Source organism: Gobio gobio, assembly GCF_949357685.1.
Source record: "Gobio gobio genome assembly, chromosome: 3".
NCBI classification, from domain to species: Eukaryota; Metazoa; Chordata; class Actinopteri; order Cypriniformes; family Gobionidae; genus Gobio; species Gobio gobio.
In genome coordinates, this window is record NC_137099.1 from 42,385,257 (window position 1) to 42,398,933 (window position 13,677).

Consider the following 13,677-nt stretch of genomic DNA (forward strand, 5'->3'; position numbering starts at 1 on the left):
TTAATTGACTGAGTCCAACTCCGTTGGCTTTGCTAAAACACAGACAAAAAAAATCATAATCATTCCTGTCCACTGACAACAGAAACCAGGGGAAATATGAACAGTTCAAGTGGATCAGTCGAATGTGCCAGACTGATAAATCCTCTCCAAGTTTTCACATTTTCCCTTTGGCAGCACGACCCATTCAAAGTCTCAGGTTGGCATGTGCCGCCTTTAGGAATGCCAGCTCCAACTCATTTCCATTTCTCACACTAATAGCTGCCACAAAGTGACCTTTCCCATTCCCTCACTCAGCAGCTCCACCTTTATCTCTCCCATCAGCCCCATGCAGGTGAAAACTAATCCATGACTGCAGCCATGTGCTCAAAAAGAGCATACACGTCGCCACACAGTGTTAACAGACACCTTGTGCTGCATTGACAAAGCCTAAAACGAAAGAGCCTTTTCGGTGAGTGTTCAATGTGGGTGTGTGTGCTGACCTGACCTGTCTGATTCTTGCAAACCAACAGCCAAGACTCCAGGGGTCAAATGCAGAACTCACCATAGGGGTATTTGGTGTCCAGCTTGTCATCAGCGTTGCGAGACCAGGGAAGCAGGTCATCGTCACAACCGTTGGGCATGCCATTGTAGCCAATACCCACTATCTTGTTCTCTTGATTCACGATACAGGCACCAACCTGAAATTAAATTGAATAAAAGCTTCCAAACATCCATCACCTAGAGTTGGGTACCAAAACGGGCACCGGGACCTATATAACCGGTATGTAACCGGACCGAATCAGAACGCAGTTTTTGGTGCCACTTAAATTCAAACGTGCTTTGGCTGGCTCCGAGCCAGAGACAGACATGTTCAGTACGTCACATAATCACAACTATTCAGTTTTTTCAACTACATGTTTATTTTAGCTTTCAGACATTTAAATGCACATAAGTACTAGCAAAAAATAAATTTATAGTTTGCTAAATACACACTGATGTCTATGGAAGCGGCAATAACAATCCTTTCAGTTATAATTTGACTATGTGTCTTATTTAAATCAGATACACATTATATACTGTAGTTAACTATATAGTTTATTCTCCAAATTCACTTACACGTATTTGAATATCGGAATATCAGATAGTTCATGACATATTAACAAGTTTGTGAATAATTTGAATAAAGAAAAAAAGGAAATAAAACCGATACATCTGTCATTGACACTATTGAGGCTGCAGGTGTGTCACGTGACAACCATGACGCGTGTCATGGAAATAAAGGCGATGCGTTCTAAAATAATTAGCCAGAGAATATGGTCATATTTCTGCAAAAGAATTGCTGAAACTTGAAGAATTTGTTAGCATACCAAGAATACAGACTACTTTGCTGTTATTAGTACTGGAACTGTTATTTACACTGTGTGCAGAATTATTAGGCACGTTGATTTTCTGATCATATTTTTTTTCCAGGCACATTTGACCAATTCCAAACCACAGTAATCCTAATAACTACTATTGATTTAGTATTTAATAATGTATAAGTGATATATCATTGTTCATGAAGGCTGGAAATGAAAAACACCTTATATTCAGGTGTGCAGAATTATTAGGCATGTTTTCTTTTACAGATAAATTGAGCCAAAAAAGAGATTTAACTAAAAAATTATTAAATGCCCATGAGAAGGATGCAATACTAAACATTGCAGTTAAGGCGTGACCATTGGACAGTGAAATGCTCGTGGGTCAGCAGGGTCAGACAAAAACATGTGGCGGAGAAAAGACTGCAAAAGAATTAAGGTGAAGAATTAAGTGTGAAACCATCAGGAACCCTTTAGTCTCCAGCACCAACATTTTCCAGAACTGCAACCTACTCGGAGTCTCCAGAAGTGCAAGGTGTCAGGATCTCTTTTCTTTTTGTACCCCTTTTCCACCAAGGCAGTGCTAGAGCTAGATCGGAGCCAGAGCCTAGTTTCAAATCGGTTCTTTGTGTTTCCACACCCAAAGCCCCAGCTCAGAGCCAGGAAAAGTGGTTCTTAAGTAGCACCAAAACATTGCTGGGCTAGAACAGGGCTAGAAGTAAGAACCGATTACGTCAGGCGCTGGGGACGGGGTCAACAAGACCAACACAAACTTGAGATCCGCCATTGTTGAAATAGCTGCTAATGGAGCTAACAGCTGTTGCTCGTTTGTAATCTCCGTCTATACAAATTACGGCGTACTACATGAATGCGTTGGATTCGCACAAGACCAACACAAACTTAAGTTAACACAACACTTAACTTAAAGGGGTATCCACCAAGCGGCAACCTCCCGCAGTTTCTCTTGAAGCCAATACGGAAGTGCCTCAAACTGCAATTCAGCGACTGTCCGCTAGGGACAGGATCCAGAAGGGAGCAGAATCTCATTGAGCCCCATGTTAAAATGGCCAACTTTAGAGCAGAATAAAACATGTTTAGAGCCTGGTACAAATTGTGCTTTTGGTCTATAAGGCTCATTTTGCCCTTCATGACAACTGTGAGGGGGGTGAATTTTTTTATAACTCATTCGTTTACATTATATAAAGCCTTAAAATTGTGCATAATTAAGGGCGTGGCCACTTCGAGTGACAGGTGGATAGCCATTTATCTGCTGTCTGTTAGTCATCGCGTGACTTACGCGCGATGACACGCTGCCAAGATGGCAACGGCCAGCTCGTCCCTACTTTGCGCTTCAGAACGGCTCATCAGAATCCTATGGGCGACGTCACGGACACTACGTCCATATTTTTTTACAGTCTATGGTATCCACCAAGGCAGTGCTAGAGCTAAATCAGAGCCAGAGCTAGTCCCAGTTCATAGTTGGTTCGACTGAGGAGCCTTCTAAGAACCGTTTGCTTTTCCACATGCTAAGACCCACAACAGAGCCATGTCTTACGTCACTGTATACGTCTCATCTTTCTCAGCAACGCTAGTGAGGCAGAGGCAATGTTGCCAAGTCCGTGGTTTTGCCGCGGGCTGTTTTTTCATGTCCGCGGGTTGAAGCGACCCCAATTATGTGATATTTAGCCCTGGGAATGCGATTTTAGTAGGCAACCATGCCAAAAAAACACATATTTTACCCCCAAATGTGATTTTTACTGTGGAAGCCCCCCTGAAACGCGATTGGGCTTGTTTTGAGTAGCAATTGGGCGGGTTTTGTTGTAAAAACCTGGCAACCCTGGGCAGCGGGAAACACAAACACACCAGGCTTGTTCGAGATGCATCGGCGCTGCGCAGACCGATCCACGTATGATATATAAAAAAACGCATGATGAGTGAATCAAAAGCATAAGGAGTCATAGGCTCTCGCTGGACTCGTTATCATACGGCGATCGGTCTGCAGTGCACAGCACCGCTGCGAACAAGCCTTCCATCAACAATGCAAACGTTGCATTACTATTGCTTCACATGGCTTTACGATCCTACATCTGCATCAAAACACAACGAAAACACGGCGAATCCAACGCATTCATGTAGTACGCCGTAATTTGTATAGACGGAGATTACAAACGAGCAACAGCTGTTAGCTCCATTAGCTGCTATTTCAACAATGGCGGATCTCAAGTTTGTGTTGGTCTTGTTGACCCCGCCCCCAGCGCCTGACGTAATCGGTTCTTACTTCTAGCCCTGTTCTAGCCCAGCAATGTTTTGGTGCTACTTAAGAACCACTTTTCCTGGCTCTGAGCTGGGGCTTTGGGTGTGGAAACACAAAGAACCGATTTGAAACTAGGCTCTGGCTCCGATCTAGCTCTAGCACTGCCTTGGTGGAAAAGGGGTATCAGAGACTTAAATTAGGTAAAGAATCCTAAAAAATGACCCCCACTAAATAAGAATCACAAGCTGAAGTGTTGTAAAATACATGAAGACAGAAAATACAGATAGGTTGTGAGTGACTCTTGAAGAACAAGCACCACATCCTCTTGCACCACTGTTTGAAGAATTCATCTTCCAGAATCTGGCAGTACGTTTTGGGAGTTCATTTTTACTCCATCTCTGCAAAACGGACTTCAGGATGGACTAAAATGAACTCCCAAAACTTACTGCCAGATTCTGGAAGATGAATTTTGGTACAAGAGGATGTGGTGCTGGTCCTTCAAGAGTCAGAGTCACTCTCAACCTATCGGTCTATAAAGCCTATAAAAAAAGGCTTATTTTTTAGGATTCTGGAGACTCCAGGTAGGTTGCAGTTCTGGAAAATGGTGGCGCTGGAGACTAAAGGGTTCCTGATGGTTTCACACTTAATTCTTCACCTTAATTCTTAATTATTTTGCAGTTAACAGGTGTCTTTTCTCCGCCACATGTTTTTGTCTGACCCTACTGACCCAACGAGCATTTCACTGTCCAATGGTCATGCCTTAACTGCAATGTCTAGTATTGCATTAGTATTGCATCCTTCTCGTGGGCATTTAATAATTTTTGACTTTTCAGTCTGAGTTAAAGCTCTTTTTTGGCTCAATTTATCTGTAAAAGAAAACATGCCTAATAATTCTGCACACCTGAATATAAGGTGTTTTTCATTTCCAGCCTTCATGAACAATTATATATCACTTATACAGTATTAAATACTAAATTAATAGTAGTTATTAGGATTACTGTGGTTTGGAATTGGTCAAATGTGCCTGGAAAAAAATATGATCAGAAAATCAACGTGCCTAATAATTCTGCACGCAGGACTCGACATAAGCAATGGCCCGGGACCAGTAAAAGAGTATGACGGGCTAGTTGAATGGCCAATCACTGGCCCGCGTTGGCCATCCGCAAAGGCAAAACAAACGTCATACCCAGTGGCGCAAAGAGTGTCAATGTTACTTAAAAAATTTTTATTACGTATTAAGGCAAAGAACTATGAGGCTAATAAACACTGCTTACCATATCGAGAAGAGTGAGCTCCCCTTTACTGCCTACGAGAGAACGGTCGCTCTTCTCAAGAAAAACGGCGAAGACTTTGGCTCTCAGTACCTCACCGATGTAGCATGTCGAAGGTAAGTTACTCAACTAGCTAGCTAATATATCACCGTAACTTTGCTCATAAATGATAGATCCAAAGTGCGAGTGCTTGACTTGTGTCATGAGTGAATTTGGGTGTCATTCCAAAGGCAGCGCGCGCGCTCCGAAACAGACCGAGACGAGACGAGTAAATTATACTTTCGGTTTCATGTGCACGTCAGGGACGGCTGACGTAAAACTGTAGTTCCGAAGCTTTGCGCGATCCGAAGCGCAGATGTTTCGAGTTAAACGATCCGAAGCGTGATTCAAAACACCTATGTCATGTGACTACGGCTAAATGAAGCCAAAAATATCTTGTATAATGTGTATCTTTGTTAATTGTTTATCTTTTGTTTTATATATATATATATATATATATATAATATATGCATCCCTAATGTATATATATATATATATATGTGTGTGTGTGTGTATGTGTATGTGTATGTGTATGTGTATGTGTATGTGTATGTGTATGTGTATGTGTATGTGTATGTGTATGTGTATGTGTATGTATATGTATATGTATATGTATATGTATATGTATATGTATATATATATATATATATATATATATATATATATATATATATATATATATATATATATATATATATATATATATATACATATACATATATACATATATATATACACATTAGGGATGCACCGAAATGAAAATTCTTGGCCGAAACCGAAAACGAGGAAACCAAGGCCGAAAACCGAAAACCCAAACACCGAAATAAATGATGCCAATTATTAGTACCATTGCATTTATGGTTTTGACTGTTTACTAACTTTACTAAAATCAAGGCATTGTAATTGCATAAATTAATATTAAAGTTTCAAAGAATAAATCAATTACAAATTATGCCAATATTTATTTAGCACATTGCAACAATGCACAGTATAAAATAAAATTCAAACTAAAATGTTTAACTTGACCCCACTCATTTGTGCATTAAATAATAATGTACAGGCCTACCGAAAGGTTTTTAAATTAAATGTTCTCTCATAAAAACAAAGTACATTTAGGTCTAGTGCATTTTAAATTTTTCTCTGTAGGACTACTACAAGAAAGTGCATTCAGAACAAGTGCAACTGCTTAAAGATAAAACTATTTTCTCTGTAGGCCTTCAACATAATAGTGTATCAAAGCAAAGACTGCCATAGCCCATGTGTTAACTGTAGAATAGGGGTGTAACGGTACACAAAACTGACGGTTCGGTACAGCAGTTTTACAAAATGACTTTTTATTTATTTTTATTGGTTTACTGGGAAAAAAAAGTATCTGTTCTTAAATGAATTAAATTATAACTAAAAGTGTATTGAAGATATTGCTGTAAACTATATAGGGAGCCCTTACTTGCACATTAATATTAAAGGTTAACAACAGAGCCCAAACTATTAGCCTAAATTCAGTTGCTATTTATTTTTAGGTCTAATAATCAACACTCAAATAACATAGTACGCAAACATGCAAACTTCACATAAGGCAGTTTTTGCAATAACTAATAATCTAATAATAAAATTATTTTTTCTCCAATTCGTTGTTGAAATATAATCATTTATACACAGTGTCTGTCATTTTCATGACAGGTTTATTTAAACATACAGGAAATAATCAAGATATCATTAACAGGTTAAGTAGAATATAATGAATATAACGGCTAATATAGGTCATATATTTAGTGAAAGAGTTGATTTACTCTAGTGAATACAATTCTGTGGACACTGAATGACTGCCTGAGGTAAATGTGATGCTAAAGTTACATGACATTGTTTAGGCTAGTTTACAAGCAGTTATGTTGACGTCTTTTCGCTGTTGAAACACTGATTGAGCGATTACACCACATATGATACGTGACAGTAAGTGTTAATGTATCCTCAACATACCTTAAGATATTCATTCATGTTTATTCTTAAGGAAGAGATGATCGATCGTGCTCACAGATGATCGCGTTCACGCGCGCGCGCGCCGCGGCTTGAACTGTGATATGATCAGTGATGCCACATTAAAGAGCGTCAAAACGGCATTTATCGTTTGAATTTCGTGATACATGTTGATCGATGTTTGTGTGGGAACTCACAGTGAAGTCTGTTCCTCTTCTCATCGAGAACATGAGCTCTGGCTGTCAGTGCTTGTACATTGAGCTGACGTGGGTGTTTCTCAAATATACTGCTTCAGACAAGCACGTGCAGGTCGCGGTTTCTGTTTGCGTCATCACAACATTTCGGCCGTGTTGTTTCGGTGATAAAAGTATTTCGGCCGAAAACCGAAAATGCACTTTTGGGCCATTTTCGGCCGAAAATTTTCGGTGGCCGAATATTCGGTGCATCCCTAATATACATTTTTTTTTTTTTTTTTTTTGCTACAGTTTTTAAATAGTTTATATACATTTTAATATTTATTTTTCTGATGCTTTTCTTTGTCATATATAACAATAACTTGCATATAATTGGCTACGACTGTTGGTTGCACAAAATATATATATATATATATATATATATATACACTGCAATAAAAAATTCATAGTTACAATGACAAATTGGTTATTTTTGCATGTCTCCAGGGGCTCTCTAGCTCTTAATTCATGTACTCCATTTGCTGTATTGATTAATCCTAATGTATACAATACATACAGCTTAAAGAACCATTTTAAAAGTATTGATTTGGCACCGGTATCGTAAAACAACCCAACGATACCCAACCCTTATCACCACACAGACTAGCGATGTGCAAATAAAAAAAAAAACATTTTCAAAATGCTCTAGTGAGTGAACTAATCATTGAAGGAGCGGTCACACTAAACTGTTCATTCATACGCATGTGAATGAAGGAGACAGGAAACGCAAGTTCATGCAAATTTCGCTTTGTTTACCTGCAAATTCGTATCACATGAAGACATGTGACCAATAGAAGAAGATAGTCACGTCACGTCGTGAGCTGAATTAAAAGAACGCAAACTTTAAGTCTGCACGATTGCAGTATTGCAGTGAAGTGGAGATGTGATTCATTGTATACTGAAATGTTTTTTTTTTTTAAAAGAAGCCACAGAGTGTGATGTCATTACGACCATTGCAGTGTCTGTTGAAATTGTTCAGGATCAAAGTATAGTGACTGTGGCATTAAAGGTTAATTTCAAAATAAAGCTAACTTTGGGTCTACCTGACCCCATTTGGACACGTTTTTTAAGGGACATTTAAAAAACAATTAAGATTTATACATTTTAACTGCATATAAAATTTCCATCCATTTAGATTTCAGTTCTTTTTACAAACTTATACATTTAACACGATGCATTTTGGTCAGTCATACATAAATAAAACAAAAATGAGATGCAATATTACAAGTAAACCAAATGCATTTAACACACAATAACCAATAACCACAATAACTTGTTTTTAAACGGTGTTCAATTTATGCTGATTCCAAGCAATTTTAGATAATATTTAAGATAATATTTAAATAAATCAAATAAATGCAAATACTTCAACTATGCCATGATACTTTTTTTTAGTTTTGGACTATTACAACTTTTATAAACTTTTATGAAAGTTGGACTATTTTGTAACAAGATGGTTTTAATGGGGAAAAAAACAAGATATTGCAAAAAAAAAGTCTAATTTTAGGGTTGCTATATATCATCTAAGCATCAACATTGCGACGTGTGCATTCGCAATAGTCACATCACACAGGATATGCCATGTCAAGCAAGTAGAGATTCTAGTTGATCCATGATCATGCGGACCAAATCATTCTAGAATGATTCATTCTTACCAAATAGAGCCATTCAAGTCATTAATTTTTATATCGCCGAAAAACTAAATATTGCAAAGTCAGTTTTTCTAATTTCATATTGAATATCATTTTATAACATTTCAGATTAATATATGGTGACCAAATCAACCCACACTTCAAACTACTAGGACTGCAGGCAATCAATCTCTGGGTACCTGAGAACTGGGATCTTTGCTCCTCTGTGCTGATAAGAAGGCAACAGCCATGAAATACTCAGGCCACTCCAGGTAGTCCTGCCTCTTCTTTGTTAGATCTTCCCTGCGTGTTCTGGTGGATTGAAAGAATTAATGAAGTTAAGGCAAAAAAAATAATAATTTAAATCTGTTCCCATTAGAGCACAAATATACAGACAAATCATTACTGATACAACATTTAGGGAAAGATGACAATGATAATATGTAGGGGTGGGCGATATACCAGAAGACACGATTAACCGGTAGAAATTTGTCCCCAGCGCTCTCTGTGCAAGCAGGTTGTCACGTTGGTTATGTTGATGGAAGTTAGCCTATTTTCAGGCTCTGTGTAATATCATTGCGCCGCTGCACCCATGGTACGGCAGCAAAGTTCCTTGATCATTACGCAGGAATGAGAGAATAGTTCCTAGCCATATCGGTCTTGAAAATCATAACTTTTCATTTTCCGTCTGTCTTAATACACGATGTAACTATACACATCACAACATGTAAATAGGAAAATGTTGGTGTTATTTTGTCACTTATTGAGCAGTAGGCTAGCTGGAGCCATTTACCTCCAGTCTTTGTGCTAAGCTAGGCTAGCGGTGTGTGCGCCAGACAGAGTTATGGCACGCACGGAGATGAGAATGGTATGTATGGATTTATCTAACTCTGGGGGATACGGTGAAGCAGCTAAAGTCCCAAAAAGTCAGCGTGTTCCTTTAAGTGAACGTTACAGCTGAGAGAGAAAATACATGAGTATAATGCAGTGTTTCCCACACATAGACTAATTCGTGGCGGTGCGCCACAGAATCAACACCGGCCGCCACATATTGCGCGTCGTTATTCTTTTTTTTTATTTTTTATTACGCTATTTAAAACAAGCGTATTCCTTCAGCTGCATTTCCTTTCCCTGCTCTCTCTCTCTCTCTCTCTCTCTCTCTCTGTCACTCACACAGGTCTCTCGCTCTCAAATGGCCAAACCTGCTTTTGATATGAAACAAAGTCTAAGCTTTTAAAATGTTTAAAGTTTTAGTACGAAATTCAAACAATAAATTGCGTTTTGGCGCTAATGAAGCAGTTAAAGCCAGAGGCGTTGAAAAACAGAGGTGCGACATGCTCTCATCTCCCGGCGGCGCGCACGGTCACGTGGTTCACGTAGCGCTCAATAGTTCCAAACAAACCCGCGCTGTCAATACATTTGAATGGATAGACGATAGTTTCACTATACAGGTATTTGCATTTTTTGGTAAACAGTACAGCATAGTGTGCATTGATTATTACGTCAACTATTTACAGTATCATTTTATTATGGAGAGTGATGGAGATGCAACATTGTTAACATTAATGTTAATATTTTTCTTGTATTTAGCCCTTGGGTATTCCTTACTAATTGCTCACACTTGTACTCATTGGTGGTCAAATGTGACCATACACCTTAACTATTTTTCAATTAAATAAATGTTCTATATTTTTAATAATATTTATTGAATATTTTGAGGAAATCTTTTGGTACTAAATAGGCCTACTATTTGTGCAATAATTATGGTCCATTAATGACCATTTAATGAATTAAAATATTTTTCTTCTAATATTTTTCTTATTTATATTACAATTAGTGTAATTAAGGTTAAAATAGAGAATTCCAATGCAAAGAGGCAAATTAGAGTCATTTTGTGCTGGAAAAATAATACATTTCATTTGAAATGCCACACTAGAGGTGCCTGTATGGCTCTTTAATAAATATACATGCATCTAGTTGCTCAAAAAAGTATTGCAGATCATAACTGCTTACTTATTTTTAGGTGTTGCATTTGAATACATATTTAGTCACGATCAAACACTAGATTTCTTTAAATGTGAAATTTTAAAACGTTAACTTACATCCTAATATTTTTTAATGATACTTATATAAGCACACACACAAGAGAATATTAATGAATGCATGCGAGCAAATATAATTTAACCCAAGATAAAGTTTAAAATAGTGCTAAAAAGAAAAAGGCAAAAACTTATTTTTCCTTATATGTACAGTAGGCTATATACACATGAATTGATACTGAATCAAGATCGAAATCGATATTTATGCCAATCACCAATCACCAACCCCCAACACCCCCCCCCCCCCCAGTCGGTCTTAAAGTGCTAACATCCAAATTTACCTGCTGTCATTCTTAATGCTAATCAAACAACAAAATAGAGAGAAAAATCACTCACTGCTCTTGAATGAGTCACTTTTGCAACTTGAATAAGAATAAATGTATGTTTAATTTGCACAGTGAAGACTATGCATTGTTTTTTTATACATACAATGGATTACTTTATACATTTTATGTAGTATTTCTAGTGTGTGATCTTTTTTCAGGTCTATTTCACTGTCTTTGTTCTATTGTAGTTTGTTTTCTTTGCTCTTGTCTTCAGTAAGCTTCAGTGTTTTCTTAGGCTAGTATTAGTTTTTTTAGATGATATTGAAAATTGTAAGAAGAATTACAATATTTCAATGGTAATAAAAATGGATATAAATATATTACTATTAATACTATTAGCCTAAATATTAGCCACATTTTATAATTATTCAAATTGCCATGAATATTTAAGTGTCAGGCACAGTGACAGACAGATATATTGGCAAAGCCAATAAATCTGCTAATATCTGGCCATTTTGAGCATTGGCCAATATTCGTGCCCACATGTCAGTTCAAAAATCAACTAAGATACTACTTGAAATGGTTGGTGTAATATCTCGGTTTTCAAAAATGTATACATTTTCAGCATATGTGCGCGTGTGTGTGTGTGTGTGTGTGTGTGTGTGTGCGCGCATCTCAATTGCTACACTTATCTTCTATTTGCATTACGGTTCAAAAGTTTGTTTTTGTGGAAACCATAATCATTTCTTTGATGAATATACATTTCAAAACAACACTATTTATTTTAAAGATTTTATTTTTAACATTATAAATATTGTACTGTCATTTTTAAATGTAATGTATCCTTGCCAAATAAAGTATTAATTTCTTTGAACTTTTGAATGGCAGTAAATATCTGCATCCCCATTAGTATGGAAGATTCCTATATCGTCTCAGCAGAATTACATCTTTACTTGATCTTAACACTGACACCCCTGACGCCCACCAATGACTGTCTCCATGTGTGATAAGCACTGACAGACATTATCATCAGATGGTTTCCTCCAGGGCTTTCCATTTTAGCTTAAAGTGATATTACACCTTTTGCGACACATCTCAGTGACTGTCTTTGAAAGGCAAGGGGATTTATGTGTGAAGATTTAATGGACCCATCTGAATTCACTCACTCTTTTTCCTGATGTCTCTGGTGATTCTCTCTTTTTTGAGCAGCTGTCAGAGCAGGCGTGTGTGTGTGTGTGTGTGTGTGTGTGTGTGTGTGTGTGTGTGTGTGTGTGTGTGTGTGTGTGTGTGTGTGTGTGTGTGTGTGTGTGTGTGTGTGTGTGTGTGTGTGTGTGTGTGTGTGTGTGTGTGTGTGTGTGTGTGAGTGTGAGTGACTAAAGGTGGAATATTGAGGGTTGATAATCTGAAGCTAATGGGCAGTGCAGTGAGACAATGCTGGGGTAGTAATTAAACAGTTTTAAAATGTGCAGCTACCTGAAAACCATGCACACGATATAGATGAAAATACCATGGGTTTTAGATTTTCCTTTTAAATGTAATGAGATTATATGATTATAAAAACCTGTCACTGACTAGACATTTTCAACACCTTTTGTTGACCCTGGACGTTCATTTTCGAAAACAGTTCTAACACAAGGGTGTGTTCACAGTTTTGCAGAAAATATAGGCCTATGCATTTGTTTCTGGCACATTAGCACAAAAAAGGAAAGACTTGTTGTTGACAGATACGTTAGACCTACTGAAAAATAGATGTGCATGACATGGATATCATGATTACTGCCCTTTTGTGGCCATGTTTGGCATCTTCAGCCCTGGAAGCTGACTGTAGTGAGGGTTAACGTGATTTCAACAATCAGGTTTGAGGGACAAGTTTATATTTTATGAAACGTATGCACTTCTCAGTCCTCTAACAAATTTCTCAGGAACACAAATCTAAAATCATGTCATAATTCTACCTTAACATGTGCTGATAATGAATCTAACAGTAAAGCAATAGATAAAACACGTTACCCGTTGAGCTCTGATGGGCCGTTCTGTGCCTTGCCGTCCATGTCTGAATCAGAAAATGTTATGAATAGCCTGCTCTTAACAATATTTACTGATGTGATTCGCACTGAATGTCCAGCTTCAGAGCAGAGCAGAAGAACTTCCCGCGAAAAATAAGTCCAGCCCTCTGTTCCGGGTTTAGAGGAGGAGCAAAGAGTTGAATAGCGCCATCTCTACGCGACTCTGCACATTGCAGAGACTCTCTCTATTTAAATTACAGCCACTCTATTACAGTTTTATATTCTAAAATACGTAGTGCTGTTGCAGTTTCCTCAGCCGCTCAGAGAAGCGTAAAAACGCGCGTTCTTTCATAAGATACAGTCATTATGATTACGTATTCTTATGTACGTTAGGCCTACTTTGTTTTTTTGTTAGAATAAAACATAGAATTTAGGCCTACAACAAAAAAAGTCTCTAAAATGACTCAAAAGTAATTTTCTTTTAAATTGAATGTCGTTTTAGAAGTAGCTAATGTAAGGCACGTTAGGTTTAAAAGTTTAAAATTAAATCGTTGAACGCATATGGAA

At 37.6% G+C, this 13,677-nt stretch overlaps 1 protein-coding gene across 1 annotated transcript in view; it reads right to left on the minus strand.

The window, feature by feature from the left end:
* Window positions 1-13,669, minus strand: part of dctd (dCMP deaminase) — a 39,878-nt gene extending 26,209 nt beyond the window's left edge. Inside the window, exons 1-3 of the mRNA XM_079812080.1 lie at window positions 13,115-13,669; window positions 8,940-9,051; window positions 542-677 (exon numbers count right to left, since the gene is read on the minus strand). Coding sequence (XP_079668206.1) covers window positions 542-677; window positions 8,940-9,051; window positions 13,115-13,155 — 289 coding nt within the window. The 5' untranslated portion in view covers window positions 13,156-13,669. The remainder of the gene's footprint in view (window positions 1-541; window positions 678-8,939; window positions 9,052-13,114) is intronic.
* Window positions 13,670-13,677: the final 8 nt, after the last annotated feature.